Source organism: Pelophylax lessonae (assembly GCF_965119305.1).
Source record: "Pelophylax lessonae genome assembly, chromosome: 12".
Classification (NCBI taxonomy): Eukaryota; Metazoa; Chordata; class Amphibia; order Anura; family Ranidae; genus Pelophylax; species Pelophylax lessonae.
This window is the reverse complement of record NC_138779.1, coordinates 35,655,401-35,680,159: the sequence shown is the minus strand read 5'-3', so window position 1 is coordinate 35,680,159 and position 24,759 is coordinate 35,655,401. Positions and strand designations below refer to the sequence as shown.

At 44.3% G+C, this 24,759-nt stretch overlaps 1 protein-coding gene across 1 annotated transcript in view; it reads right to left on the bottom strand.

Moving 5' to 3' along the window:
* The window catches only part of LOC309568075 (nicotinamide N-methyltransferase-like), a 73,176-nt gene extending 55,832 nt beyond the window's left edge, over nucleotides 1–17,344 (bottom strand). The window contains exons 1-2 of the mRNA XM_082273645.1: nucleotides 17,060–17,344; nucleotides 12,259–12,466 (exon numbers count right to left, since the gene is read on the bottom strand). Of these exons, the coding sequence (XP_082129771.1) occupies nucleotides 12,259–12,466; nucleotides 17,060–17,210 (359 nt within the window). The 5' untranslated portion in view covers nucleotides 17,211–17,344. The remainder of the gene's footprint in view (nucleotides 1–12,258; nucleotides 12,467–17,059) is intronic.
* Between the last annotated feature and the right edge of the window lie 7,415 nt (nucleotides 17,345–24,759).

Here is a 24,759-nt window from a genome sequence, read left to right as displayed (position 1 = left end):
TAGAAAAGGAAGTTGTGAGTCCGCCTAGCAAGACATTTGAACACTCACCCTCTTTTCTGCGGACAAGGGGACATCCGCTTATCAAATGATTCGGGGATGCGCAGTACATGCAGAGATGTTCGGTCTTCCTTCTGGCACGTTCAGAAAGGGTCAGAGGTGGGCGTATCATTCCTACCTCCATAGGAGTAGGGTCAGCAGGCAACATCCGAGAAGGACTGGAAAATGGTGAGCCCATCTTCTCAGCCTTTCTTTCTCGTAGTCGTCTGTCAATATTGATACTGGTCTGTATCAGTCCCTCCAGAGTGCCAGGTAAATCCGCTCGGGCGAGCTCGTCTTTAACGGCCTCAGATAGGCCGAGTCTAAACTGCGTTCTCAAAGATGTGTCGTTCCACCCTGAATCAGGGGACCATCTTTTAAAATTTGCCACGAAATCTTCAACGGGTCTCCTTCCTTGTTTCAAGGCCCGTAACTGGGTATCAGCGGTACTCTGCTTATTGGGGTCTTCATATAAACTAGCGAGTTGTGCTAGGAATAGAGGGTAAGAATTAAGGAGTGGATCATCCTTTTCAAAGAGAGCGTCTGCCCAGGCCCGGGGTTCACCCGTTAAATAGGAGATGATGGTACAAACTTTAATTTGGTCAGTGGTGTAGGTTAGAGGTTTTAACAAAAAAAATAAACGACATGCGTTTTTAAATTCACGAAATTTGCTCCGATCACCAGAAAACACTAGAGGAGGGTTTATTTTAGGTTCATGGGGCTGAGTAGCAGAAAGCTGTGTGAGACGGCCAACCTGCTGTCTCAAGGTCTGATTTTCGTTTTGTACCTCTGTAAGCGCAAGGATCAATGCATCTACTTGCTGTTTTAATTGTAGTACATGAGTTAGTAATTCTGCTGAATCCATATTTTTTTAAGGCTCGTTCAATCTGTAACGTTCATGCGTTTTTGTTAATGGATGGATTTTCAGCTGCAGAATTATCACACTCAGTAGCCTTGTAGAGATACTGTTGAATAAACCTATCCAACTCTCAGGACTTCATCACGGTGTACAGCCTGTTATGCAATATACATATACTCAATCAGATGTTTTAGTGGAGGGATAGAACATATGAGAATGTATAGATGAGAGACAGGTTGTATGGTGATTACTAGGAGTAATATTAGGAGAGTTGCAGGTGATGGTAAGCAGATAGGTTCTGATGTCTAGTATAGTGCAGATGGTAAGAGGACACAGATGGAGTATACTTAGACAGAGTAACCTAGTGCAAGGATAGTTGAAGGTAGTCCCAAGAGCTAACAGTCTATGCAGATGGTATGGAATAGATAGATAGGTAGTCCTGGTAGTTGCAGTAGATGACAGTAGGAGATTGGTTAGTAAGGAATCCCCTGTGGGGTACTTATCACTTAGATAGGTTAGTAGTAACAATGTCCATAGATAGAGAGGTGATCCCATAGCGAGATACGGATCAGCGGCGAGGTTCCGGCGTCAGTTCAGCAAAGGAAATGTCAGCAGCTCCGACTTCACAGGAGGAGGTGCGGTGAACATGTGGTTTGAACGAGCGATGAGTGAGAGAAAGCTGGCGATTGAAATACCTGCTCATAGCGGCGCTCGGCAATGATGTCATCCGGTCTTAAAGGTATATGCGTCCCTTGTTACACAAGATGGGACGCAATTAGCAAAGGAGAAATATGGAACAAGGGTACCAGAGGTACCAGAACATTACAGATCTCCCTGTAGCACCTGAAGAAAGAGTGCGTATGTCCGTTGCGGACCTAGCGCATGCTCAGAAACGCATCATGCCTTCCGGGCCCCGGGACACCAGCGAGCATCACGGACGTGACCTGTCCTCCCTCCTCTGCAGCGTTAGCCTGTGCCAGATGACCGGGACACATCGGGACTAAGGTTGGCCACCTTTTCTCCTGCTCCCCAAGTGTTAGGCATACCGCGCTTTCAACAGAGGGATGGCACCACCTGGTGGATCTTTTTACACACTTGTCCATGACCTGATGTTTGTGAGTTGCTGCTTATCTTTTACTTCTATTTACTTTTATTAAAGCAGTCTGCACCCCGAGCGCTTTTCCTGTTTTTGTTTTTCAACCTCTGCAGCAATGCTGGCAGCACGCATACATCTATTTCCAAAAGACAACCTCTGGATATGACGCTGAGCATGTGCACTCAACTTCTTTGGTCGACCATGGCAAGGCCTGTTCTGAGTGGAACCTGTCCTGCTAAACCGCTGTATGGTCTTGGTCACCGTGCTGCAGCTCAGTTTCAGGGTCTTGGCAATCTTCTTATAGCCTAGGCCATTTTTATGTAGAGGAACAATTCTTTTTTTCAGATCCTCAGAGAGTCCTTTGCCATGAGGTGCCACATTGAACTCCCAGTGACCATTATGAGAGAGTGAGAGCGATAACACCACATTTAAAACACCTGCTCCCCAATTCACACCTGAGACCTTGTAACACTAACGAGTCACATGACACCGGGTCGGAAAATGGCTGATTGGGCCCAATTTAGACATTTTCACTTAGGGGTGTACTCACTTTTGTTGCCAGTAGTTTATACATTAATGGCTGTGTTAGATTCTGTCTCTTCATGTAATCCCAGACAGAGGTAATGATATTGAGATCAGGGCTTTGGGGGGACCAAACCGTTACTTCCAGGACTCCTTGTCCTTATTTACACTGAAGATAGTTCTTAATGACATTGGCTGCATATTTCAGGTATCTGCTTGTATTGTTTAGCATTAGGACACCAATGACCCTGACCAAATCTCCATCTCTATTTGCAGAAATGCAGCCCCAAACTTGCAAAGAACCCCTATCATGTTTCACTGTTGCCTGCAAACACTCATTATTGTACCGCTCTCCAGCCCTGCTGGACCAGCTACAGCCACATATTTTAAATTTTGACTCACAAGTCCAGAGTCCTATGTTTTCATACAATGGACATGGAAACAAGACTAAGCAACGCAACTATGCAAGAAAACATAGGAACTGGAGAACCTAAATTAACCTTTTAAAACTTCAGATACAAATAACAAGATCTATATTTACCTTCAGTCCAGCAATATCCCCCATAGTACTCTTTTTTCTGCCACTTGATGTCCTCGATCTGTAGCCAAGATCATTCACCCCACTTCCTCTAAGCCTAGGTTGTCCTGGACAGCCTTGTGACTGGACAGTAATATGAGAAGCATCAAAGTGACGGCCTTGTCTCTCTGTTACTCTGCTGTCTCCTTGTATCAGTATGCTATTTGTCAACACATGAAATGATTGTGCTGCTTTTTCCTCTTGCACTCCAGCCCTGCTGTACAGAGACTACACGAGGCTGATACCAGGTCAGTTTCAGCTACTTACACTGCTTGCATTTAAAAATACATTTACATTCACACTTGTGTGACTTGTCATGCAACTTTGGACCCCAACGTGGCATGACAAGTCGCACCCTATCTTTCCCAATGAGTAACGTTCATATCTGCACAGCGACTTTAAAGTCGTTTCTGCACTACTTTGGTCTGACTTTCATGCTTGAGGGTCATAGACTTCAATGTAAACCCTCAAAAGTTGCATGAAAGTGGCACCTATATAATATACATGCGACTTGTGTGCGACTAGTGAAAAGAATGCCGGCAATGAAAAATAAATTTAAAAAACAGTGCCCCCCTATACCTGAAGGGTCTGGTTTAGATTTTAAGGGGAACCCCAAGCCAAAATGTAAAAAACAAACAGCGTGGGGTCCCCCCAAAATCCATATTAAACCCTTCTCTGAGCATGTAGCCCGGCAGGTCAGGGAATTGAGGTGGACAAGCAAGCGCCCCCCCCGTCCTGATCCATACCAGGCCACATGCCCTCAACATGAGGGGGTGCTTTGGGGCATGTTGAGGGGGACAAGGGCCTTTTCCCCACAACCCTGGCTGGTGGTTGTGGGGGTCAGTGGGCAGGGGTCTATCATAATCTGGAAGCCCCTTTAAACAAGGGGGCTCCTGATCCCACCCCTCCCTCATGTGAATAAGTATGGGCGTGCAGAGCAGTAATCGGGGACGAGGCTCGTCCCTCTGACAGAGCCAATCCCCGATCTAGGTAAAGAGCCAATGAAATTGGCTTTTTACCACGTGACCGGCTGTGTCCAATCACAGCCGGTCACAAATGTCAACAAAGATGAGGGTAACTCACTGTTACCAGGCTCTTCTCCTCACACACCGATCCAGTGTGATGAGATCTGCAGTGAGTTACCAGAGTATTACCAGAGTATTGTGGAATTACTTTGCCCTGATTGCCCCCACCAAATAAAGAGGACCTGTCACCTGCCCATCTGAGTACCTGTCACCTGCCCATCAGAGTATCCGAGTACCTGTCCCCTGCCCATCAGAGTACCCAAGTACCTGTCACCTACCCATCAGAGTACCCGAGTACCTGTCACCTACCCATCAGAGTACCTGAGTACCTGTCACCTACCCATCAGAGTACCCGAGTATCTTTCACCTGCTCATCAGAGTACCTGCTGCCTGAAGTACCCGAGTACTTGCCGCCTGCTCATCGGTACCCACTCATCAGTACCCATCCGTACCTATCAGTATCAGTACTGATCATCAGTACCCATCAGTACCCATCAGTATCAGTATCAGTATCAGTACTACTCATCAGTACCTATCACCTGCCCATCAGAGTAACCGAGTACTTGTCACCTGCCTATCGGAGTACCCGAGTACCTGCCACTTGCTCATCAGTACAAGAGTACCTGTCACCTGCCCAGCAAAGTACCCAAGTACCTGTCACCCTTCATACAGCTACCATGTCCAAGTCCAAAAAGGTTTTCACTGCCGAAGAGGCCTGTCAATTATTATCCCTGACAGATGAGAGCAGCGGGGAGCTCTCACTTTCCGATGCCGAAACCCTTTCTGAATCTGGTTCAGAATTTGAGCCCTTTGAAGGCTTTACATCCAGCACTGAATCGGAGGAGGAAGAAGTTCGGCCTAAAAGACGCCGCACTGAAAACCATGCAGACACCAGCAGCGCCAATGGCCAATCGGCAAACGCCAACGGTGCTGGACCCCAGGAGAAGATGCCCAGTACAAGCACTGGAATTTCACACCAGCCCCAAAGAAGCAGAGCCCAAATGCAGCTTCCGGGTCAGCTACAATCCCCCCTTCACAGCACAGCCAGGTTTGCAGGTCAACACCCAAAATTTTGTTCTAATTGATTTTTTTAATTTATTTTTCCCTATGGAGTTCCTTCAAAGCATCTTCGACCAAACAAATCTTTTTGCCCAACAGTTCATAGAGAACAACCCCACCTCATATCATGCCCGCCCTTTTGAATGGAGACCCCCTAACAGTAGAAGAGTTCAAAGTGTTTTTCGGCCTTACCATCAATATGGGGGTTACAAAAAAAAAAAAACGAGCTGCATTCTTATTTGTCCACCAAACCCATCCACCATATGCCAATTTATTCATCAGTCATCACCCCCCCAGAAATCATTCGTTCGGATTGTGTCAGCAGACTTCATGAGCACCATTTCCCTTTCCATATCCCACCATCAGAAACCGGAAGACGACGCCAAAAAAAGTGTCGGGTGTGTAGCAAAAGAGGAATTAGGAAAGACACCAGTTTTCATTGTACTGATTGTCCCTCCCAACCTAGCCTATATGCATTGGAGAATGCTTCAAAATCTATCACACTGCCCTAAACTTTTAGTCCATATTTCAATCAGACTACCATTTTCCCTTTTTCAATTTTTGTGCCTGGACAATCCTTTCACTGTCGCTGTCTAGGTTCCTGCCTGCTGCCTGGACCACTGCACTGCTAAAACCACTGGTAATTTTTTGTTTGTCCTTTGCTCAGCAGAATGTATTTTGGTATGTATTATGCTATGAGTTAGGGGCCTTCAACAATGTGATAGGTTGTCAGGAATTTATGTGTGTGATTTATGTCCCTAGCCACTTGCCAACCGGCCAATGTACATATACGTCCTCCGTTTAAACCTAAATACCGGTGTTATGGCAGCAGATAGCTGCCATAACCCTGGTATTTTTTTAAGCGGTGGACGGTTGGCTTTCCGATAAGGGTTGTCCCAGCGGCGGATTCGCCACGGGATCCCCCTTCCCCCCCCTCCCGCTGCATCCCGGTCCTTTTCCCCGCTTCCCGGACCTGCCGGCAGCGGGGAAAACGATCCGTTCCCGGATCCTCACAGACAGGATGTCGAGTGAGGGCAAGCTTGCCCTCACTCGACTCTATGGTCTTGGAGGACCGGAGCTACGGCAAACGTCGTTGCCTAGCAACCGGTTTAAAGGTCCCTTTTTTTTTCATTTTATTTTAGTTTTTTATTATTTTTTTTTCTATCTTTTAGTGTACTTGTGAGATCTGAGGACCTTTTGACCCCAGATCTCACAAAAAAGAGGTCCTGTCGTGCCTCTTTCTATGCAATAGAAATAAAAATGATCAATTTTTTTTTTTATAAAATAAAAAATAATAAATAAAATAAATAGTAAAAAAAAAAAAAAATTAAAGCACCCTGTCCCCGTTAGCTCGCGTGCAGAAGCGAACGCATACGGAAACCCCGCCCACATATGTAAATAGTGTTCAAACCACACATGTGAGGTATCACCGCGATCGTTAGAGCAAGAGCAATAATTTGAGCCCTAGACCTTCTCTGTAACTCTAAGATGGCAACCTGTAGAATTTTTTAAAATGTTGCCTATGGGGATTTTTAAGTACCAAAGTTTGTCGCCATTCAGTGAGCGTGTGCAATTTTGAGGCATGACATGTTGGGTATATATTTACTCGCGTAACATTATCTTTCACATTATGGAAAAAAATTGGGCTAACTTTACTGGTTTCTTATTTTTTACGGTGTGATAAAAAATCTTGCAATAATCTCCATTTTATTCTCTAGGGTCTCTGCTAAAAAAATATATATATATATATATATAATGTGTGGGGATTCTAAGTAGTTTTCTAGCAAAAACAACTGATTTTAGCTTGTAAACACCAAATGTCAAAAATAGGCCTAGGCAAGGGGCTAGGATGCATGATGGTGCTCCTTGGATGTTGGGCCCCTCTATATGGCTAGGTTGTGAAAAAGTCTCACACATATGGTATCGCCATACTCAGTAGGAGTAGCAGAATGTATTTTGGGGTGTCACTTTTGCTTTTTACATGCTATGTGTTAGAAATATCCTATAAATTGACAACTTTGTGTAAAAAAAAAAGGTTTTAATTTTTTTCCCACATTTTCCAAAAACTTGTGGAAAAAAAAGACCCATAATGCCTCATAGAATATACGTTGGAGTGTTTGCTTTCCAAAATGGGGTAATTTTTGGGGCTTTTCCATTGTCTTGGTGCTCTAGGGCCTTCAGAAGTGTGATAGGTAGTCCGAAAATGATGTGTGTAATTTATGCTCCAAGAACGCCTGAAGGTGCTACTTGGATGTGGAGTCTCTTTATGTGGCCAGGCTGTGTAAAAGTCTCACACATATGGTATCGCCATACTCGGGAGGAGTAGCAGAATGTATTTTGGGGTGTCATTTTTGCTATGTACATGCTATGTGTTAGAAATATCCTATAAATTGACAACTTTGTGTAAAAAAAAAAAATAGGTTTTCATTTTTTCCCACATTTTCCAAAAACTTGTGGAAAAAAATGGCATGTTCAAACCAGCCATAATGCCTCATAGAATATACGTTGGAGTGTTTTCTTTCCAAAATAGGGTAATTTTGTGGGCTTTTCCATTGTATTGGTGCTCTAGGGCCTTCAAAAGTGTGATAGGTAGTAAGAAAGTTTTATGTGCTAGAACGCCTGAAGGTGCTACTTGGATGTGGAGTCTCTTTTTGTGGCCAGGCTGTGTAAAAGTCTCACACATGTGGTATCACCATACTCAGAAGGAGTAGCAGAATGTATTTTGGGGTGTCATTTTTGCTATGTACATGCTATGTGTTAGAAATGGCTTATAAATTGACAACTTTGTGGAAAAAAAAAAGAAAAAAAATGTTTTTCCTAATTTTCCCAAGAATTGTGGGAAAAAATTATAACTTCAAAAAACTCACCATGCCTCTTACTAAATACTTTGGACTGTCTACTTTACAAAAAGGGGTCATTTGGGGGGTATTTGTACTGTCCTGACATTTCAGGGCCTCAAGAAAGGAGATAGGCCGTCAGTACATTTGGTGTGATCAATTTTCAGTAATTGGTACCATAGCTTCTAGACTCAATAACTTTCACACAGACTAAATAATATACACAAATTTAGGTTAATTTTACCAGAGATATGTAGCAGTATAAATTTTGGCCCAAATGTATGAAGAAAAATAATTTTTTTGCAAAATTTTATAATAGAAACTAAAAAAAAGTGGTTTTTTTTTCAAAAATTTTGCTCTTTTTTTGCTTATATCACGAAAAAAAAAAAAAAAAAACCCAGTTGTGATCAAATACCACCAAAAGAAAGCTTGATTTGTGTGAAAAGAAATTATAAAAATTTTGTTTGGTTACAGTGTAGCAGGACTGAGCAATTGTCATTCAAAGTTTGAACGTGCTGAAAGCTGAAAATTGGTCTGGGTAGGAAGGGGGTCTAACTGCTCTGTATGGAAGTGGTTAAATACGGTAACTAAGGGACGGGGCCACCCGGTGACATCACCGGGGGGCACCACTGCCTTGTGACCTCACTGACCCAGCATGGCCTCGGTCGATGACATCACAAGGGGGTGGTGCCACACAGTGATGTCACCAGGTGGCCCCGCCCCTTAGTTATTTAAGAGCTTTCAGATGGTGGCGCTGGCAGATGGCGGTAACCTTCATCTGTACTGGAGTTTTTTTCTTTTTTTTAGGTCAGCAGTGGCGACGGGTGTCATGATTGATGATGGATCTACACCGGGTGCATTGTCAAAAACTTGTGTTGTGTTTTTATTTTATTATTTTCTTTTTTTTTTTCACATGGGGAACTGGGATCTGGGGTCCCCCTTGTTGAAGGAAGCTTCTAGATTACAATAAGCCCCCATGCCTGCAGAACCCCACAACCACTGGCCAGGGTTGTGGGGAAGAGGCCCTTGTCCCCATCAACAAAGGGAAAGGATGCTTTGTGGGGGACCTGCTAGGCTGCATGCTTGGATAAGGGTGGGTCAGGTATGGATTTTGGGGGGATTTTGGGGGGAACACCACAATGTTTTTTTTTATTTTTTTTATTTTGGCATGGGGTTCCCCTTAAAATCCATACCATACCATACCATACCATGCCATACCATAAGGGCCTGGTATTGATTGGGGGGGGCTCTTTTTTAATGTACTTTAACATTTCCAGCATTCTTTTGTTTACATTTAGCTGTTAGTGGGGAAACCCGCTGACAGCTGATGAGTCATTGGTTGTTAAGGATGCAGCCGTCTTCCCTGCCGTTCCTTAGCTACCAGCTATTCTTCATACAGAATTCAAATCATTCAGAAAATTTGGAATTCGTTATAAAAATATTGTTCGTTAAAAACCAGGAGCAGTGCCATGTCAAGCTGAACAAGATTTCCCATAGAGCTAGTGTATTGACATGCATTGAGACGTGAAAAAAGGTATTGCTTCACTTTAAGCACATTTTCGTTTTACATACACGCTCTGGTCCCATTGTGTACTTAGAAGTGGGGTATGCCTGTATATAAATGACAGATTTGGCTTTTAAAGTAGAAGTCCAGTGGAATAATAAATAATTAAACCTGCTCCCACCCCCATTCTCAGCTCTATATTGTCTATACTTACCTATTCTGAAGGCACTCTGGTCCAGTCACGTGTTCTCCCAAGCAGCCAGCTTCACTGAAGAGCAGCAGGGGCTGGTGTATGCAGGGCGCAGGGGCGCCGCCCACCTATCCATGCATCCGGCCCCCTTATCTGCATGCAGAGGGGCCGGATGCATGAAGTACAATGGTATTTTTTTTTTACTTGGCATCACCTGATTAGAGCCAGAGGCTCTAATAGGGCGATGCAAAGGGTGGACCCGGGGCGCAGAGCAGTGCGTCCCGAGCCCATCCATTGTGTGACAATAGCGAATGAAAATTCGCTATTGTCACACCGATCCTCCTCCTGGGCAATCAGGAAGCACGTCCGATACGCGCTTCCTGATTGGCAAACCCCTTGCCATTGGCCGAGGAGGAGGCGGGACCAGAAGGACTCGTGGAGTCGCGCCGCCGGTCACCCCTGACTCAGAAGAAGCCACCCGCCGCTGCTGCTGGAAGGACTTGCGCCGCCCGCCGCCGCTGCTGGAAGGACTCGCGGAGACCCGCCGCCCTCCGCCGCTGCTGCTCCAGGTAGGTAAGGGGGCACGCACACTGATCTCTGCATTGGGGGCATGTACTCTGCATTGGGGGCATGTATGCTGGTCACTACATTGGGGGCACGCACGCTGATCTCTGCATTGGGGGCATGTACTCTGCATTGGGGGCATTCACTCTGTATTGGGGGCATGTACTCTGCATTGGGGGCATGCACTCTGTATGCTGGTCACTGCATTGAAGGGGGCATGTACGCTGGTCACTGCATTGAAGGGGGCATGTACGCTTGTCACTGCATTGAAGGGGGCATGTACACTGGTCACTGTATTGAAAGGGGGCACGCTGGTCACTATGCATTCAATAGGGGGCACGCTGGTCACTGTGCATTGAAAGGGGGCACGCTGGTCACTGTGCATTGAAAGGAGACATGCTGGTCACTGTGCATTGAAAGGGGGTATGCTGGTCACTCTGCATTGAAAGGGGGTACGCTGGTCTCTCTGCATTGAAAGGGGGCACGCTGGTCACTGTGAATTGAAAGGGGGCATGCTGGTCTCTCTGCATTGAAAGGGGGAACACTATACCTTAATTATTGAAGGCCCCTTTCACACTTTTGTGACCTCAAAGTCATGCAATTTTTTACAGCGTTTTTTGCCGCAAAGCAATGCCTATTACATTTTTCTGTTTGCGCCCCCCACCCCCCAAAAAAAAATTTTGAGCACCAGCCGCCACTGCTGAAGAGTAGAGTTTGCCAACAATAGCTGCAGTGCCTGGGTGGTGGCATCCATAGTCGACTGTCCCTCCTCTACACTAAAGAAAGTGCTGAGAGATGATCATGTGACTGGACTGGAGTGTCCTCAGAATAGTTAAAGTAGAATTATAGGCAAAACTTTTTTTTTTTTTCATTTTGGATAGCGCAAGGGAAGAGTATAACCCCTGTCAGATTTTTTGTTACCATCTGTGTCCCATTGCAGAATTTTACCTTCACTTCCTGTCCTACAGCCAAACAGGAAGTGAGAAGAAATCCCTGCAAATTTGGGGAATTACTTCGGGGCCCCCCAGGTCAACAGAACTAGTGTTCTCGTTGGAAGAGTTCCCCTGCATTACTTTGCCTGGGACAACCCAAAGTTTGGGGTTTTTCTTTAACTTTAACTTTCAATGATATTGGTAAACAGGACAGATAGAGATGGAAAATCTCCCTAACAGGGGCACAGACTGCAATAAAAACTGACAAGTATTCTAATCTCTCTCCATTCTATTCAAACCTTAAAAAAGTTTTGACATTAGTTACACTTTAAAGGGGTTGTAAAGTCCCATGCGTTAAGGTGAAAACCCTTAATGCAGACCTCCCCTCCCTTTTCTTACCTGAACCCGATTATTCCATCGACGAGCACAAGCCTGCTGTCTTCGGTTCTCATTGGATAGATTGTTTGCAGCAGGAGCCATTGGCTCCCGCTGCTGTCAATCAAATCCATGAAATGGGAGCTGGGGCCGGGCTGAGTCATGCTGTCTGTGTCAATGGACACAGCAATGGGACTCGTAAGCGTGCCCGCACGGGTGCCCCGAATGGAATGCGGCTTTCCTTGGGGGCACCCAATAAGGAGGAGGAGCCGGGAGCACCATCAAAGCACCCCAAAAAAGGAGGATCAAGGCTGCTCTGTGCAAAACCCTTGCACAAAGCAGGTAAGTATAACATGTTTGTTATTTAAAACAAAACAAAAAAAACCTTTACAATCACTTGAAGTATAGATATCTTTGCTTACAGGGTAGTTAGTAAAGAGCTTACAATGGGGGTGGGAGCGGGGTTAAGTTTAGATAGGATTTGACTGGACTTGATGTGAACTTTTCAAATACAATAGTTCAAAGTTAACTGACTAAAAACTTTAAAAAATTGTTTCAATATAAAAAAAAAATATTAAATGAAATATAGTAAAAAACAATTGAAGTTGCCTTTAAAGAAACAATCTTCTGCAATCTAAAATACAAAAGTCAAAAAGTGAGGACTCATTATGGGACAAGTCACCTCGTTCCATCGAACTCAGCTGTGGCTGATGATGTATGCGACCAATCATATGCTCCGGTACGGTCATGTAGCCATCTGGTCAGTTCCATGATACACTTCTCTTGGAATTTTAATATGACTATTTTTATGAAGGTATTAGAGGCAGAAAAGAGATGGTGAATGATAGAACCAAGGCTGATGTCAATCAAAAATGTACCCTTAAGTCGACCTGCAGGGATAATACAGATTCAGGTGTTATTTTCCTCAAACCTAATATTACTGCCGAAAAAGAGATTTCATCTTTTCATTAAATATGGCATCTAATGGCACTTCTAGATGAATATAGCTTTAAAAAAGTGTTAGTGGAAAGTCCACAATGGGACAATTGTGGGGGAATTGGGACAATGCGATACCAAAAAGTAAAGGTAATGAAGAAATTATGAATTTTATTAACCATTTCCTGACTGCCGCACGACTATTTACGTCGGCAGTCAGCCCCTCACAGGCAGAGTGACGTAGATCTACGTCGCTAGCCTGTGAGGGTCTAGGGAGCGAGCGCGCGCCCCCGGAGGCACGCTCCCGCGTGGTCACGGACCCCCCCGATATCCGCCGGTCACTCGGCGATCGTCGCTGCAGAGGGAGAAAGGCAGGCGGCTGATGTTAACAAGCCGCCTGTCATTCTCCCCTGTGTAGAAACAGTGATCATACGGTTCTACTATGTACGACCGTTGATCACTGTTTCTACAGCTCAAGCCACAGCCAATCACAGTTAGACTCACGCCCCTAGGGACACACACCACCCCTCCCTCTCAAATAAAGTTAACCCCTTCACTACCAGTGTCATTTTGCAGTAACAGTGCATATGTATAGCACTGATTACTGCAGTAATGTCACTGGTAACCCCAAAAGTGTCAGAAATGTCAGTCAAGGGCCCGGTTTGTCCGCCGCAAAGTCGCAGTACCGCAAAAAAAATCGCAGATCGCCGCCATTACTCGTTAAAAAACAAAAATGACAAAAATCTTTCCCTTTGTTAGGAAACGCAATAAATTTTGCGCAAACCAATCAAAATACGCTTTTTGTGATTTTTTTTATCAAACATATGTGGCATAAAACAAATTGGTCGAAAATGTTAAAAAATTTTGATTTTTACATTTTTTTTGGGGGGGGGGGGGATTTCATATAAAAAATTTTTTAAAATATTGCTATTTTTGCAAAATTGACGCTCTTTTTTTGTTTATAGCGCATGATCAAAAAATCGCACAGGTGATCAAATATCACCAAAAGAAAGCTCTGTTTGTGGGAAAAAAAGGACGTCAAATTCGTTTAGGTACAGTGTCGCACGACCGCGCAATTGTCCATTAAAGTCAAGCAGTGCCGAATCGCAAAATAGGCCCTGATCACGAAGGGGGTAAAATCTTCCGGGGCTTAAGTGGTTAATTGTAAAAAAAAAAAAAAATCATATTTTAGAGTATTACTTTTTCATCTTTAAGTGTAATTAATTCATTACCTTTACTTTTTGGTATCTCATAGTGCCAATTCCCCCACAATTGTCCCATTGTGGATTTTCCCAGGGATAGATGCCTCCTTTATTACCACTTTTAGATTTTTAGATTTTGGAACCTAGCTGCTTTGAATTTAAAAAATTGTTCCGTACCAATATATCATATTGCTGTGGGATTGGCTGCTAAGCCCAGCCACCATTATATGTCACATGATTCTCCATACAGTACATGAAAGTGCCAAATTAGCAAAGAGCTGAGATGTAGTGCAGGTAGGGTGATTATAAAGGGGTCAGGGGGCCATTTGCAGAGACACAGTCACTTTGCTCTATATTTGATCTGATTATTTAAAGATAGAAAACAAGTATGATAATGTTTGTGAAATGACCCTTACAAGCAAATACATAAAAAATGATATTATAATGACAAAGAGTGACACATGCACCAGATAAATGAGAAACAAACCATTATTTGCTTTTATTTCATCAAGAAGTGGTTCCATTTTTTTAAGTAGAGAGGGACCTTGGGATGAGAGCAGAGAGGGACTCCGAGGATGAGAGCAGAGAGGGGGTCCTGGAATGAGAGCAGAGAGGGGACCGGGGGATGAGAGCAGAGAGGGGAACAGGGGGATGAGAGCATAGAGGGGGTCCTGGGATGAGAGCAGAGAGGGGACCCTGGGATGAGAGTAAAAAGGGGACCCTGGGATGAGAGCAGAAAGGAGACCACTGGGATGAGAGCAGAGAGGGACCCCTGGGATGAGAGCAGAGAGGACCCTTAGGATGAGAGCTGAGAGGGGGTCCTGGGATGAGAGCAGCGATGAGGTCCTGGGATGAGAGCAGAGAGGGACCCTGAGATGAGAGCAGAGAGGGGGCCTTGGGATGGGGACAGAGGGGGGGGGCCTGGGATTAGAGCAGAGGGGGGTCCAGGGATGAGGACAGAGAGTGGGGTCCTGGGATGAGGACAGAGAGGGGGTCCTGGGATGAGGATAGAGAGGGCATCCTGGGATGAGGACAGAGAGAGGGCCCTGGGATGAGGAAGGAGAGAGGGCCCTGGGATGAGGACAGAGAGAGGGCCCTGGGATGAGAGTAGAGAGGGACCCTGGAATGAGGACATAGAGGGGGTCCTGGGATGAGGACAGAGAGGGGGTCCTGGGATGAGGACAGAGAGGGGGTTCTAGGATGAAAGCAGAGAGGGGGCCCTGAGATGAGAGCAGTGAGGGATCCTGGGATGAGAGCAGAAAGGGGACCCTGGGATGAGAGCAGAGAGGGACCCCTGGGATGAGAGCAGAGAGCGACCCCTGGGATGAGAGCAGAGAGAGGACCCTGGGATGAGAGCAGAGAGGGTGTCCTGGGATGAGAGCAGCGAGGAGGTCCTGCAATGAGGACAGCGAGGGGTTCCTGGGATGAGAGCAGAGAGGGACCTTGAGATGAGAGCAGAGAGGGGGCCTTGGGATGGGGACAGAGAGGGGGCCCTGAGATTAGAGCAGAGGTGGGGGGGGTCCAGGGATGAGGACAGAGAGTGGGGTCCTGGGATGAGGACAGAGAGGGGGTCCTGGGATGAGGACAGAGAGAGGGCCCTGGGATGAGGAAGGAGAGAGGGCCCTGGGATGAGGACAGAGAGAGGGCCCTGGGATGAGGACAAAGAGAGGGCCCTGGGATGAGAGCAGAGAGGGACCCTGGAATGAGGACATAGAGGGGGTCCTTGGATGAGGACAGAGAGGGGGTCCTGGGATGAGGACAGAGAGGGGGTCTTGTGATAAGGGCAGACAGGTGGTCGAGGGATGAGAGCAGAAATGGGGTCCTCAGATGGGGGAACAGAGGGGGTCCTGGGATGAGGACAGAGAGTAGCAGGTAGCATTTCTTTGATTTGGGGACAGGGGATCAAGAGGATATGTGCTAGGGGCAGGGGGTTATTTTGGAGTAGAGAGGACCTGTGCTAGTATGTGGGGGGGTCAGGTTTGAAACCCCCCCCCCCCCAACTTGCACAAGTACTCTCCCCTTCAAAAGCATTCCCCCAGCCCATATCCTCTTGCACCCCCTCTCCCATCACTTCTGCATGTGTGCATCCTAGTTACCTGTCCACCTCACCCTCCCCTCCTTTATCCATAAATTATGCACAAAACTCAGAATATCACAGCCCCATACACAACAAACTGCAATGCACATTTTTTTCTGCTTTTACCACATCAACTTCATGGACAATGTGTTCACTTGCTGCCTAATATATCCCACCAATTTTCAGATGCCATTGTAATGAGATATTTTATTTTACCTGTCAATGGTCATAATGTTATGGCTGATCGGTGTATTGGCCTACATTAATGAGAAATTTGATTTTTATTTTTTTTTTATTTTTTCATTGAATATGTTTTATAGCAGAAAGTAAAAAACCACAGAGGTGATCAAATACCATCAAAAGAAAGCTCTATTTGTTGGAAAAGAAAGGATATAAATTTTATTTGGGTACAGAGACTCACGACTGCGCAATTGTCAGTTAAAATAACGCAGTGCCGTATCGCAAGAAATGGCTTGGTCATGAAGGAGGGTAAAACTTCTGGAGATCAAGTGGTTAAAATATTTTTCTTTGGATCAGGCTGCCACTATTAACCTCTCCACCTCAAGTTAGAGTTGGTACTTTCTCCAAAAGCGTATCCTGGACTTGCTTACACCAGGAACATTAATTGCCCAATAGCAGACTTTATTAATGTAATAATACAACCTCAAGGGGCCATTGGTTGCTCCAGAGGAAGCCCAAACTTTTTATTGTGATAATAATATAATGATGTTGATCTTTGTTATTTAAATACAGGCTATTTTAGGTACATCAGTGATATAAAATCTCAATCAAATCCATTTATTGCAGATTCTAATGCCCCGTACACATGTGCAGATTATCTGCAGACTTTTGTCTGCAGACTTACCAAAACCATATAATACGAGGTCAAACCTAAACACTTTCAATTTGTATGCAATCCGGCAGGCCCTTGCACTACATAGAAAAGGTAAATCTGCAGACAAAAGTCTGCAGATAATCTGCACGTGTGTACGGGGCATAACACAAAAAAATGTGGAAAAGCCCAAAGTGAATAATTTTTTCCTTAGAAATAGCTTGATTTTTGAGCAAGAAGTAAAGCCTTCCCCCCGCTAGCAGCAATAGGAATCTCTAAGGACAGCGCAATGGGGGCTCCCACTCCTGACTGGCACCTCCTCTTACTTCAATTAACAAACACAAGTAGGAGCTTTCAGAGTGATACTTTAAAACTTTTTTTTTAACAAAATCTGTATTTGTATCTTGTTAAAAATATCAATATATGCTGTACATACCGGTGCTGATCTGATAGTAAAGATTTGCCATTGGAAATTTTAAAGAATCGTTTGCAAAGACCATGTCCTCCTTATTAGAGAAATACAAATCCAGATGACTTCTGGAATCCATTCCATGTATGTGATAGAATTTATGTGTTGTGGAATCCATCGTTCCTGCAATGCTGAACAAGCCACTCTTCACCTTTTTGACTTCTGCTTTCCACTAAACATTACAAATGTTGGAGCTCAATTTCTATTCAATTGAAATAAGGTTCTCACATTTTAATTCAATATTTTCATAATTATATTTATGAAGCAGTCATGTGGATACAGCAGACTGAGGTATGATTGCCATTTGAGTTTGCATATGTTAAATAGTGAAGAAAGAAGTTATTTCAGGAAAGAAAGAAAGGAAGAAAGAAAGAAAGAAAGAAAGAAAGAGTAGCGCTGCCCCTTTAGAGGTCGCTGAGTATACAGTAGCTCTACCTTGGGTCTCCTTCTCATTATGCTGTTGCCAGATACCGGCATTTTTACACACAACCAGGTGCGCACACACTCTTCCGCTTGTTGTCTCCAAAGACCAGACTAAGGGATTTGTTTTTGGTAGTTTATTTGGAGAACTTGGATAGGAGAAGGGATTAGTGGGATACTCCAAATTCAGTTTTTTACACATGAGGACAACTTTCACTTGGCCTCACTTCCTGAAACTGAACAGCAGATATTCTGCTAAACCATACAGCACTTGTATGGGAGGAATAAGTCCTTTGCTTGAGTTAGCAGCAGACTCAGTTAACTCTGTGTCCTCAGGACACTATTAAGTACCGTATTTATCGGCGTATAAAACGCGCTGGCGTATAACACGCACCTCAATATTTGGAGAGAAATTTCAGGAAAAAAGCTTCAATTTAAAAAAAAAAGGCTTTGAACTCAGAACATTTATTTTTTTTAATCAAATGACATCTCACCAGTGCCCATGAATGCAGCTTCATCAGCAGTGTCCAGCAATGCATCCTCATCAGCAGTGTCCATATATGCATCCTCATCAGCAGTGTCTGTCCATTATTATGCAGCCTCATCAGCAGTGTCTGTCCATTATTATGCAGCCTCATCAGCAGTGTCTGTCCATTATTATGCAGCCTCATCAGCAGTGAACTATCTGAATCTGTTTTTAAAAAAAGCCGGGAAGCAGCGCCGAGAGCAGAAGGGGCGGGCCGGCCGAGGAGAAGGAAGGACGAGCTGTCATAAGAGCAGAAGGGGGCGGGCCGGGCCGAGGAGAAGGGAGAACGAGCGAGCACAGTCATCGGAAGTCCCGCCTCCTCTGCCGAGACGTGTGACGTCTGTCATAGGCGGGACTTCCTATGACTGCGCTCGCTTCTCGTTCTCCCTTCTCCTCGGCCCAGCCCGCCCCCTTCTCCTCTTATGACAGCTCGTCCTTCCTTCTCCTCGCCCGGCCCGCCCCTTCTGCTCTCGGCGCTGCTTCCTGGACTTTTTTTTTTCATATCGGCGTATAACACGCACTGCTGCTTTTTCCTCCATTTTTAGGAGGAAAAAGTGCTTGTTATACACAGATAAATACGGTATCCCCTTTAGCTTACACCCAGCCTGCTGACTGTCTGGCACCAAGAGGGGGATTTTAACAGCAACACTCTCTAGGATCCCTGTGGGAAGTCTTTACTCACAAGGCCCTGGTTGCAGGTCACCTTCCTCCATGATACCAGACAAGATCCATGGACATCCTCCCTCAGTCAGCTCTCAAAATAATCCCTGGGTTTCAGTTTCTCTGTTTCTGGCCCTCGGATCGACCACCTGAGGTCGCATGGCAGCCGTTGCTGGGGAGAGGCATCCGCCCCCCTCCACCCCTTGAACCCTGCTCTCCAACCAAAGACCAAGAGCCCCATGTGCCCCATATATAAGTACAGTCACTCAGCATGCACTGGGGCACCTTCCATGCCTATTGCCCAGGGCTGTACAGATATCTCCTGCTCTCATCTGCATGGTTTCCTCCCACAGTCCAATACACTCTCTCAGTATTGGATCAGTGTGGAACATCAAGCCAGGATGAGCAGCATCAGAGCACACTGGGCAGCTTCTATCTAACAATCACAGCTCTCTGTTACACAGACCGCTCCTAGATTTACATGGCTGTGTCCCTGTAAAGCAGAAAAACCAAAGACTATATACACCTACACTAGCACCTATCTAGGAGGGTGCTACAAAAAAAAAAGAAAAAAAGAAAGAAAGAAAGAAAAAAGAAAAAAACCTATATCTCTTTAGTTATTCAAGTCAAAACAAAAACAAGGCTGGCATATTTGTACAAGCGATAAAATCAACAACATTTGATATATGGCCACAATACCACATCACAAACCACTTTTATATTTTTGAACTACAATAAATTCAAACTAATGCAAACAAGGACATCTAAAATAATGGAGGCCTACAAAGAACACTTTAAGACATAACCTAAAAAATGTAAAACAAAACACAACAAAAAAAAAGAAGAGAAAAATGTTGTACAATTATAAAAAATGTAAACAATCGCGTGAGATACAATATTCCTGTTAAGGGCCCCTACTTGATTCTTGTTACATATACCTAACTGTACAGGAAGGCCATTATCCAATTGCATCAGGTCCTGATATGAAGCAGAACGGCTATAAGCTGTTCAAGGGAACCAAATATTGTCAAATGTACCCTCTCTATTATGGATAATAACTGTCAATTGCCCCACCTTATACATTTCCTCAACTAATACATTTTAATTTATTATAAAATAACTAGTAATTAACAAAATACATTTTCCTATACCGCATTTGAATAGATGGTGGTGTCGTTGATTTTTAATTGCGCAACCAAAGAAAATGTGTAATGTTTTAAATGGCAAAAGTTAACAAATGGGGTTATTTCCTAGAATCACTGAAGTAAGGTGACATATCGTTTTACAAAATTCCTCCCAAAACGGACGGAGTAGTGGACAGTCCCAAAAAAATATGAGATAAGGACCCCGTGCCTTGCCAGCAACACCGGCAAAAACTGAAAACCTGAGGGGGAATATTTGTTAAGTGCAGGAACACGATACCAACATGTAGGAAGTTTACAGCTATATTCCGGAAACCTAATAGACAATGAGGCCCGAAGTAAAATTGCCCTCCTGATCTGAAATTTATAAACAGAATTTGTAACTCAGATTTTCACTTATGAATTAATGGAGGGACATAGTCATCCCAATCAGCAATTTGCCAACTATCGAGAGCAGGTGAGAACCAATTGACAAACTCTGACACTTAGGGCCTAATTCACTATAACGCCACTAGTTTTAGTTTCTACGGCGGAAGTGCGGGATTTACTCCTAAAATAAATTCAGTATATCGTGTGGGAAAACGTAATCACGAATGCAAATTCACTATAGGCAATATACGGCAGCGAGGGAGTAAATAAGTAGTCGTGCTAAAAGTACCACTATTGCACATAGAAATAATGTTTTGAGCATGATAGCATAGCTGAAATGTTTCTTAATGATGTGGTATATTGTTTGAACATGATCTGCTTTGAAGCAGTTTTAAAAAGTGATGTCTAAAAATAAATTTCAAGGAAAGTTTGAGATGAAAAAAATTCTCCCACAGTCTACGAATATGAAGCAGCACATGTGTGCATGCCCAGACCATAAAAATAGTTTCAATCCTACTCCTTGGGAATCTTAAGCAGCCGTTATAGTGAATTTGGGAATTTGTGAATGGTAAAAACACGTAAGCAACTGCAAAAATAGGCGTAAGGTATGTAAAAGCAAGTGTCATCCATTGATGCAAATTGTACAACTGTTATTTACACAAATGCATACGTTTTAATTTTGTTATGAATTGTTGAATTCCTAAAGACAATTGTCCTTGCTCGCTTTCTATCCCTTTTTATTTAGTAAACTGTAATATTTTCATGTTTTTTGCAACAGATATTATTCTCTTTCGTTCTCTACATATATACAGTATATATATATATAGAGAGAGAGAGATACTGCCATGTGAATTTTGTATGCCCAGTGACTTTGGGAAATATCTCTTGTTACACTGAGTATGCTCACAACCTTTGGTTTTTGAGCCATATCTCTGGATACACTGAGCATGCTCAAACACTTTGCTGTTTGACATCTGATAATTAAATGGTAGATAATGCACTCCTTGCTCTCCATCCCACATAAATCTTAACCAAAACTCCCACAGCTGTCTTCACAAATCACAAACAATACCATTGCTTATGCAAATTTAAAATGAGTAAATATTTTGTGTGTTGTTTAGTATTTCCAAATGATAAGCTTTTTCACCACAAAAATATAATATGTGCACCAACTTCATTAATCCAATTAATTCAATTCAAAATGCCATTACCAAAATGCAGAGGGTAACACCACTATTCTACACTTACACACCAATATTCAAAAAATATCACAGAATAAATCAAGCAACAGAACTCCTGCCTGGTGTAATTACACCACCTATAGGTAAATGACCCAAGAAATGTATTTTTTTCTTGTAGGAGGGTTCCACCAACATTGAAATCTTTGCCATATGTGTTCTACGGGGAAGGACAAGAAGCACACTTGTGAATTCCCCACCAGCACCAATTGCAGCCTCTTACCAACAGAAAAGCCTCAAAATGATAGATGGTCCTATAGGAGCATTCTGACAGTAATCAGACATACCCAGCCTTGGACCCAGATGGCATATCACAGAAACAGGTTGCTCAATGGCACTCAGGACTTCCAGGGTACATGTGCATTGATTAATTTTAGGCACCCCAGGGACTTAGGGCTGTTTAACATCACAAGGATGGAGGCTCCATGCATGTGGCAGCATGGCGGCTAACTGGTTAGCACTTCTGCCTTGGAGCACTGGGGTGGCTGGTTCGAATCACAAACCTTTCACTACCTAGCTAGAAGTTTCTCTGTTGTTCCCACAAGGTATTATATTTCTGACCGGTTTCATGTAATGGAAATCCAAGAAATTACATTCTAAAGAAAGTGACTGTGGTTTTGCACCCAATCTACAACTGTGTGTTTGTGGGCAGATATGGATGTGTGATCCCGCACTGAATGTGTTTGGTCAACAATTTGAGGGAAGCAGTTGTCATTTCCTTGTTTGTACCCTCCACATGGCCAACAACTTACAACTTGAATAGTTTTGTTTTTGTTATAACTGATCATGGCCCGAGCCTGGGACATTTGTCTTTTTTCTGTTTAACCTGCACAATTACATATGCTGTTGCATTCTTTCATTTGCCAAGAGTGTGTGTTCCTGTGAGAACTTAAGACATGAAGAGACAGAATTAATTACACTGGTGGGTGTTTCCTTTACTGGGTGGGTGTAGGTGTGCTATCAATCCAACCTATTTTATATAAAGGCCTGCACTAGTGTGCTTTGCTTTGCCTGTGAAGAGGCCAGAATCTTTGCTTGCATTTGTTATGAATTGTTTTTTTTTTTTTTTTTTGGGGGGGGGGATAGAGATAGTGTGCATAATCACCGACCCACAAAAAATGAAAGGAACACTTTTTATTCAGAGTATAGCATCAAGTCAAACTCCTGGGATATTAATCTGGTTAGTTAAGTAGCAGGGGTGGATGTTAGAGACCTTGCGCTCCTCCACCTTCTATTTGAGGATGTCTCACAGATGCTCAGTAGGGTTTAGGTCTGGAGACATGCTTGGTCAGTTCATCACCTTTACCCTCAGCTTCTTTAGCAAGGCAGTGGTTGTCTTGGAGATGTGTTTGGGGTCGTTATCATGTTGGAATGCTGCCCTGCGGCCCAGTCTCCAAAGGGAGGTGATCATGGTTTGCTTCAGTATGTCACAGTACATGTTGGCATTCATGGTTCCCTATATGAACTGTAGCTCCCCAGTGCTGGCAGCACTTATTCACCCCCAGACCATGACACTCCCACCACCATGCTTGAATGTAGGCAAGACACACTTGTCTTTGTACTCCTCACTTGGTTCCTGCGACACACGCTTAAAACCGTCTGAACCAAATAAGTTTATCTTGGTCTCATCAGATCACAGGACATGGTTCCATCAATTCATGTCCTTAGTCTGCTTGTCTTCAGCAAACTGTTTGTGGGCTTTCTTGTGCATCATCCTTAGAAGAGGCTTCCTTCTGGGATGACAACCATGCATGGTCTGAGCACTGACACACCTGCCCCCCCCCCCCACCCCTTCAACCTCTGCAGGAATGCTGGCAGCACTCATACGTCTATTACCCAAAGACAACCTCTGGATATGACGCTGAGCACATGCACTCAACTTCTTTACAAGAATGGGGGGTAATGGCGCAAACAGATTGCCAGTAATGCTCAGGCAGTCCTTACTGGGCTCGGGATGGGAGGTATTAAAGTTCCAATAAAAAGTCCAATAAAGGTTCTGGTCAACTGAGATGGCTGCTGTTGGTAGAGAGAGAAGCAACTCTGTCATGAAATACAAGGGGAGAGAACCACAAGCACCGATCTCAGTGTAGCATTAAAAGAACCTTTAATGTGGGATAAAAACAATGTTACTCACAAGAGTAGAAGGAGTACAGGCATCAAAATATATGAAGGAGGTCCTGTGCATCTGGCATCTGGGGGGTCCCTCTGGGTCCTGGCGGAGCTGGTGCAGGGGAGCGGGGGTCCCCTGTGGAAGACAGGGGACTGTCCTGGTCTGTGGGCTGCAGTTGCTTTCGCTGGTCCACGCCTAGAGGGGCCGTGACGTCACTTCCTGGATTCAGAGCTTCAGATGAATGGCGACGCGTTGCAGAGCATGTGCTCCTTCTTCAGTAATGCTACACTCAGATCGGCGTTTGTGGTTTTCTCCCCTTGTATGTAACTCAACTTCTTTGGTCGACCATGGCGAGGCCTGTTCTGAGAGGAACCTGTCCTGTTAAACCGCTGTATGGTCTTGGCCACCATGCTGCAGCTCAGTTTCAGGGGCCCTAGCAATCTTCTTATAGCCTAGGCCATCTTTATGTAGAGCAACAATTCTTTTATTTAGATCCTAAGAGGGTTCTTTGCCATGAAGTGACAAGTATGAGAGAGTGAGAGCGATAACACCAAATTTACAACACCTGCTCCCCATTTACACCTGAGACCTTGTAACACTAACGATTCACATGACACTGGGTAGGGAAAATGGCTAATTGGCCCAAATTGGACATTTTAACTTGGGGGTGTACTCACTTTTGTTGCCAGCGGTTTAGACATTAACCTGCTTAGCGTTATTCCCGAGTGTGGCTCGGGGTTAACTTTCAGTATGAAAAATGGTAACCCCAAGCCACACTCAGGATTATCCCAGAATGATACTCCCCTGCTGTCCTCCCCGGCCACCCTCCCTGCCCTCCTTACACTCTCTCCCTGCTCTGTGCACGACCGATTGCCGGCACTTGCCTTCTGGTTCCCTTCCCTGCGAGCGTTGCGACGCAGGGGGGTGGAACCAGCGGCAAATTCAAAAGTGTAAATACAAAAATGACATGATACAAAGCTGTGATCCTAACGGATTACACTGTATCACCCCATTTCACCACAGGATTTCACCTGGTGACTTTTCCTGTGCCTTGCTTTGCTTTTTCAGTACTTTGTGCCTGGAAAATTTTGAACAACCATGGTGTCCAATAAGCGTTCTTTTTGCGCAAAAAAAGCTTTTAGATGAACTGGAAAACAGCGACAGGACTTTATATATGCCAGTGAGAACCACTCTCAAACATA